Genomic DNA, 7,341 nt, shown 5'->3' on the forward strand with positions numbered 1-7,341 from the left:
GTCTTATGATAGATTCAAAATATTGATGAGACTTCTAAAAAGATTGATTATCCTTACATACAAGTACAAAAGACAGTGAAATGTGATTAGAAACTGCTGGAACAACATTGATGTGTAAGCATTATCTGCTGCAATATAACGGTGGGCGTTATAAACTTCCTGGCACGATTACTGATGTCACGTATCCATACAGACACTTGTCAGTAAAGTCACGTCTCTGTAACTTTCACGACTTAATGTTTGAAGTGATTGGTCATTATTGATCCTGAAGAAGGCGACAGTAGTCGTTGAAAATTTGATCTGTGAATACCTCCTAAGTGTTAGAAGAAATTTTAATGTGTACAGTCTATGTGACACACAGTTTTAACAGAATCCTCGTTTTTGTTTCAGATCAACTCAGTTCAGCTGCAGATGAGATCGAAGGGCGGTTACGACCACTCGTCGCCGGTCAATAACTACCAGATCAGAGCAGTAGCCGTTGGGGGGGAGTTAGGGAACCATAACTAGGTAATATATATAAGTCAGAAAACATTACAGTATTTTGTTTCCGTGAATAGGCAATAGTTGTGGGCAACCTCAAGCAAACTATACACACTCACGATTTCCATGTTTCCATAAATAGTTTCATCAAGTTGGTCAGTCACTGAATAAAAAGGCTCTTTGTACACATCCAAGTGATTTATTTAGCTATATACTTTATACTACTAGTATTTACATAACACTTTGTCTGTTGCTTAATTAAGAGAGAGAATGCCATACTTAATTATTGACTGTGACTTTCAAATTGATTTTTCAGAGTGTGAGAAGCAAGCCAGATAGGAATATGTGAAGTGAATGCTGTGCAGTCAGACTTTCTATATCAACCACTATATTTCCTAGGATGTAGACGCCTGTGCATCTTCAAACAATCTCCAAAGACCACAACAGACAAGACTGTTTTCAAGCCTCGATTGGGGAATACTGTCATCTCAATGCCTTGGATTTTACTGATGTACAGCGCCACCTAGTGTTTAGGGGAAGGAACTGCAGCACCTGTCTCTGCCACGCCTTCAAGTTGGATGTTACTGGTGTACAGCGCCATCTAGTGTTTAGGAAAGGAACTGCAGCACCTGTCTCTGCCATACCGAGGGGAAAAAACATGAGATTGCTACTTGTACATAAATATGCTTTGAAAATTACATGGACTGCATAATGGTAATGATAAGCAGCTGAGCCTGCAGTTTTAATGGGAAGAGATAGGGAGCATTGTTGTTTAGAGGGGTGCAGCAATGTGTATAAATGCTCGTTGAAGATTTTAGATATTCATACTTTGCTTCGTCAAGTTTCAGTTCCGACTGAAATGTCATAGCCATTGGTTTTTAACTCCATACTTGTATTCTGTGTCTACGTGTACACGAATATTGACATTCCTTGATTTTTTTACATGGTACATTTTAGAATGCATCATTTACATCTGTTTGTCTTTTTCATGTCGTTTTTACCTTTTCCTTGTCTCTTTTATCCTATTTTTCATGTATCAAGTCGTATAAGTGTTGACAGCTTTTTGGTGTCTGTAAATGCATGGTGTATGAATAGGCTTTTTTTAGATCTCCAAGCAGATGTTATGAGAAAATTGTTACCATTTCTGGGTGCCCCATGGTTGAAAACATATGACCGCAAGAAAATGTTATGATTTTCCTCCCAACTTCTGCTTGGAGATTAATTTTTTTTGGACTAACATGCAATAATATTATCATGATTTGATCTTGCATTTCAAACCTTTTTAGTGCACTTGGGTGCGTTGAATGACTACCTTCAACTTTTATCAAATCAACATGATATACTGTAGTCTTTTGGAGCTGCTTCGTTTGAGAGAAAGATTAAAAACTGCACCAGGATTATACATGAAAGCCACAGGAAGCTTATTGTATGGACGACATCTTCTGAAGACCTTAAATCTGGTATTTGAGTATAAAAAAGCATATTCAGCTCATTTTGTGATAGTTCATGTATAGTTTTCATTTTTCTGTATTAACTTCCGAGGAATATTTCGGGAATGTTAACTCATTTTGGGGTTGTTTTATGAAAAACTTGGTAAGACTATATCAATCTGCGAGTTTCCATGTTTTGAAAGACTTGCAAAGGGTACAGCATACAGTGTAAATACAATTTTAATTGTTCTTTGGTGTAGCAATCCACTTGTGTCCTTTTGTAGCAACGTCTTACCTTGCTACAAGCATTGTCACTTTTCACTCTCCATGTATCAAAAGGAAACATTTCTTAGTTTTTTTCTTTTAAAGAAACAAATAAAAAAGGATGTTGTATCATTGATGTCGACCATAGAATCTAGTCTCTGTGGCCTGATGTACTTTATGGTAAGGTATTTCTGGTGGGTTTTATGAACGTTAAAGCAATTAAGTCCTAAGACTTTGCAATAACTACTACACGGCATAGGAATCTTCTAAATGTACAATGTCGATAAACAGACTGCCTTTCTTCACTTTGCTCTAACAATATGTTGTTCATGAAGTATTGGAAATGTTTTAGAATATAACTATGCTTCAGACTTCTTCAATGGTTTGAATGAACATACATATCCTACATATATGCAATTCGATGGTATACCTTAAGGTTTCTGTACAGGCCGTTTGTTGCTTATTTTTAAGTACAAAAATAATGTTCTTGTTCAGATAAAGCAGTTTGATTATGTTTAGCTCATTCACCTGTACATATGCAGACTTTTCCTCGATCATGCAAGTCTAGAAAAAAAGGGAGAAAACTTGTCATGAAAAATCATTGCCAATTGATGAAGAATAAACTATTTTGAAAGAAATAAGATGCTTACTGTATTCGCGTTGTGTGTGTTTGTGTGTGTATACGTGTGTGTGTGTGTGTGTGTATACGTGTGTCTGTGTATACGTGTGTCTGTGTGTGTGTGAGAGTGTAAACCCGATTTTTGAAGAACTAAGGCCTGCCAACAGTATAAGTTGGTTTGAATGTTGGTCCGTATATGCTGGTTGGCATAAATGAATGTATGAGTAGAGAGCTGGACTGCTGTGTCAAGTTTGTAGCCTTTTTCACGATTAGATTATACTGACAATATACTGTCAAAGTGATCATAAACATACGCTGGCCTGGGGTTCCTTCCAGAAAGTTATATTCATAGCAAATTGGTTATGATTGCAAAGGGTAACAACACAACCTTTCCAATGATATATCTTAGTTTGTATGATTAGAGAAAGCAACAATGGATGACAACCCCAAAGTTTGAGTTTCATAACCAGATATCTATGGAGGAAAGGGCAGCTTGCATTTGGTCGCATTGAGGAAAATTTTGAAAGAAAGCATCGCTTTACGGTGTGGCGAAAGCGCCTTCTATCGACCAAAATGCAAACTGCAGGACAATGCTGACGACGCATCATTCGCTCACGTGTCAAGGACGCCCTCTATCGACTTTATTGTCAACTGCACGGCAATATACAGATACTTTGGAAAGTGAATAAACGGCTAGTAGACAAACGTTGCCTGGTATCCATCCGTGTTCAGCTCTATTCCTGGTTTCTGGCCGTCCTTTGTGCTGACAAATACGACTGCTACAACTGGGAGGGAATGGTGCTAGTCTAAGTGGCTGTCAAAGATAAAAGAACGCAGAAAGAACGGCTGTTTACTGATTTAGAATGAAGGCCACAGTACATGTATATGTAACAGTTGGCATATATGTTGGTTTGTATGTATGTTGGCTTGTGTGCATGTATGTCATATTGATTGTTTATTTATTTATTGGCAAATGTTACAATACATTACACAGACTCTCAAGGCAGCGTAGCTCATATTGGACAGTCAACAGATAGGTACACATCAGAAGTTTAAAAACAATGTTATCAACAATCATTGTAAGAATGCATGCTAATGTAAGGGCCAGGATATTTAGTGTACCTGATAATTAGACCATATGGAGGGAGGATGGGTTTACATAATTTTGTATTACCTAGATAAGTAAGCCGTGATTGGCCAGTGAGAGTAGCCAATCAGATAGTAACACTTTGTTACTAGAGTTGAGCTTGGAAGATGTATTGTCTCAGAGGTCGGTTGGAAGCCTAGGATCCAGGTATGTGGACTTGTAGTTGTAGCTCGTAGATTGTAGTTGTGGTAGTATTGTATGGATTGATAACTGCACGACTTACAGACAGTAATCAGACTGGTTTGGCTCTGAGTTCATACATGACATATATGGCTAAGATAGGAGCTAAGATACCAAACCAGTTCGATTACTATAATGAAAGCTCATCTGTGTTGGTAGTGATCATAATACAAAGATAGTGATCATAATACAGTGATTGGTCATTATTGATCCTGAAGAAGGCGACAGTGGTCGTCGAAAATTTGATCCGTGAATACCTTAGTGTTGGAAGAAAGTTTAGCACTGTATTACAGTCCGATTACTGTCAGTGAGTCGTGTTACACTCATCATCATTGATACACTGGTATGCATAAATTAATGTATGAACAGAGACCTTAACGATATCCATGGTGGAAAAGGCATTTGGTCGCATTCAAGAAAAAAATTTAAAGTAAACATCATTTTACGGTGTGGCGAAAGCGCCGACTAACGTCCAAAATGCAGACTGCAGGACAATGCTGACGAAGCATCGCTCGCTCACGTGTCAAGGACGCCCCCTATCAATTTGATCGTGAACTGCAGGGCGATATGCAGATACTGTGGAATGTGAATAACCGGCTGGTAGACGAAACGGTTGCCGCTGGTATCCATCCGTGTTCAGCTATACCTGGTTTCTGGCCGTCCTTTTTGCTGACAAATACGACTGCTACAACTGGGAGGGAATGGTACTAGTCTAAGTGGCTCTCAAACAGACGGAGAACGGAGAAAGGACGACTGTTTACTTCTTAAACCAACATTCATAAGAATCATATCATCAAAACAGGCGGAAAGACCGAAAGTAGATATTCTGCTGAGCTGCTTCTGCGACTTTTGACATTCTAGATATCCACCCATCACTGCTATTATATTGCCCTAGTCGTATTCTAGTACGGTAACGTTTCGTTTATTCTAATTAGAAGAAAATGCAAACTACGACATATTTCACGCTGATGGTTTTAGCCATTGCTATTACTGCAATAGTTTTGACAATTCTGCCGCTCTTGCAAAGTTTTCCTGGCGTTGATGTTAGGTCGACATCATGCTTCGCGGTGTAGTCTGAAAGAGACATTGATGCTTGTAAGAACATAACGCATATATTGCAATTCTATATGGATGATACCCTGGGTTCAAGACTGTTTATCAGGCCTTTTAGCCTGTTCCCTTTAGCCGGTACCTTGTAGTCAGTTCCTTCGGCGGCACAGAGACCCCAGCCCGCAGAACCCTAATTAGCGCACCGGGGGATTTCTAGCCAGGGAGTTGACCGGCTCTAAAAGGGGCACGGTTCACTCCCAGGGGCTCAACTCCCCGGAGCGTTGATTAAGACCGGGCGGGCTGACTGTTCTTGGTCCACCGAAGGAAATCGCTAGCGACCCGGTACTAGTCTGGCGCCCAGGGTATATGGATGAATGGTTTATCACTGTAAAACACGACAGCCTGGCGCTGAAGCGCGTTTCACATTACAATATTTGCGTGTTAAAAGCACATCAAAATTCATGACAAAGATATTAGTTGGCACTATACATACATAAAGATATGAGCGTAGAAAGAACTAACATCATCACTAAAATTCATAACAACGATAGTAGTTGGCCCTACATATACATCGAAGATATGAGCGAAGAAAGAACTAACATTATCATTACAACCTATAACAACGATACTAGTAGGCACTATACATAAAGATATCGGCGTATAAACAAGCTGTTTTGGTGGCGATATCGTAATAACCATGGATGCCATCCCGTGTTACCAGGGCCTTTTCCGCGAGCGATGTAACGTGGAGCGGAAGGGTCCTGGTGAACGAGGATGCGTATAAAGAACTAATTACAACCGAGTTTAACGACGAAAAATGTTGTATGGTGAAAGATTTGAAGAACCCAATATCTCCAGGCCTAGAATAGAAAATTTATTACCTTTCTTGTGGTCGAAGGGGGTGGGCTTGTATCAGATAAAGGTGCCTTTTGTGTGAGGGTATCTGCCATATGAGACAGGTGCAGGAAACACCGTTGAGTTCCACCGGGACTGCTGTCATAATCAAACCCAATACACGAAGGAGTCATTCTACACAGTGCCACACACTCCTCCCTGGTCATGGTCCTATCATGATCAGCCAACGGGTATCCAGCTGAAATACGGATTGCGAAGAAATGCCTTACAGTTTTACACTGTGCAGATGACCTCGATACTATCAAAACAATGACCTTACGGGGACATCCACATGTTCTTACAACCACTAGTAGGGGTCGTGTGCCCGGTAACGGCAGGGTGTTCGCCCCAGAACCCAACGGTCCCGGGTTCGAATCCCCTGACGCCACCGATGTTGTGCCCTTGGGGAGGGCTACTCTGAATGTATTTAGAGTTTGTATATGAATCCGTGTTTGTGTACTCCCTGGAATATCGGTATCCGGTACCTGGGATTATTTATGTTTACGAGTTCCTTCATACATACCTCTACTTGGAGATCCAGGTACAGAACACACACTGATATCGTGTAAACTTACCAGCAAAACCGCTGAACAAACCGGCAACCAAAATCCAGACAAGCACTGATCAGGAACGATAACAATCTACGGCAGGGATTCGTTGGGTAATGGCAAAGGTAGTCCCATATAGACTTTTTGAGGCCGTAGGGTGTGGGTTGGTATCCACTGTGTCTAGGGCGCGGTATTGGAAGGCGGAGCCCATCCCTCTCCTTCCACCCTCCCTAACCAAAGTCAGGTACCCATGTTTACACCTGTGTAGATTGAGGAACGTAAAGTGCCTTTCCCAAGGGAACAAGATCGGTGACATGACCTTGCCGAGTCACTCAGCCCATATAGTTTATGAGACACAGAGGAAAACGATACAGAGAGTAAAATGAAATGAAACATATTAAGTCATAAATCATGATAAAGATCCAACCAAAACTGATAATTATAACATCGCAGAAAAGGGTATGGTTTAAAACAAACAGACTAATTCCTTGCAGAAAGTGATGTGTACATATGAATGTAGGCGGCGCTTCCACGGACAGCCACGAATGTTATATCGGCTTCTCGACCAGCCCAAAGAATCGATCCTTTTTATGTGAACTCATGCTTTAAAAAGTCTCAAAGGTCTTTCCAAAGGTAAATGAAAACGTCTGGACCTATCTTTGAAAGTTTTTACGGACTTCAGGTCTAATTTTTGGTATATTTTCACATTTTTACAAGTCGGGACTACAT

The 7,341-nt window shown here is 40.4% G+C and overlaps 1 protein-coding gene and 1 long non-coding RNA gene across 6 annotated transcripts in view; one reads left to right on the top strand and one right to left on the bottom strand.

The window, feature by feature from the left end:
- LOC136425288 (CDC42 small effector protein 2-like) overlaps positions 1-2,815 on the top strand; it is a 37,887-nt gene extending 35,072 nt beyond the window's left edge. For all 5 annotated transcript variants that reach the window (XM_066414125.1, XM_066414126.1, XM_066414128.1 and 2 more), the window contains 2 exons: positions 391-507; positions 797-2,815. In XM_066414125.1, coding sequence (XP_066270222.1) covers positions 391-507 — 117 coding nt within the window. In that variant the 3' untranslated portion in view covers positions 797-2,815. The remainder of the gene's footprint in view (positions 1-390; positions 508-796) is intronic.
- A 2,157-nt stretch (positions 2,816-4,972) lies between these two features.
- LOC136424920 (uncharacterized) lies at positions 4,973-6,685 on the bottom strand. The gene is made up of 3 exons (XR_010753950.1): positions 6,640-6,685; positions 6,052-6,263; positions 4,973-5,194 (listed from the first exon to the last, which is right to left on the bottom strand). It is a non-coding gene; the product is annotated as an uncharacterized lncRNA (long non-coding RNA).
- Positions 6,686-7,341: the final 656 nt, after the last annotated feature.

This window comes from Branchiostoma lanceolatum, chromosome 19, assembly GCF_035083965.1.
Source record: "Branchiostoma lanceolatum isolate klBraLanc5 chromosome 19, klBraLanc5.hap2, whole genome shotgun sequence".
Lineage (NCBI taxonomy): Eukaryota > Metazoa > Chordata > Leptocardii > Amphioxiformes > Branchiostomatidae > Branchiostoma > Branchiostoma lanceolatum.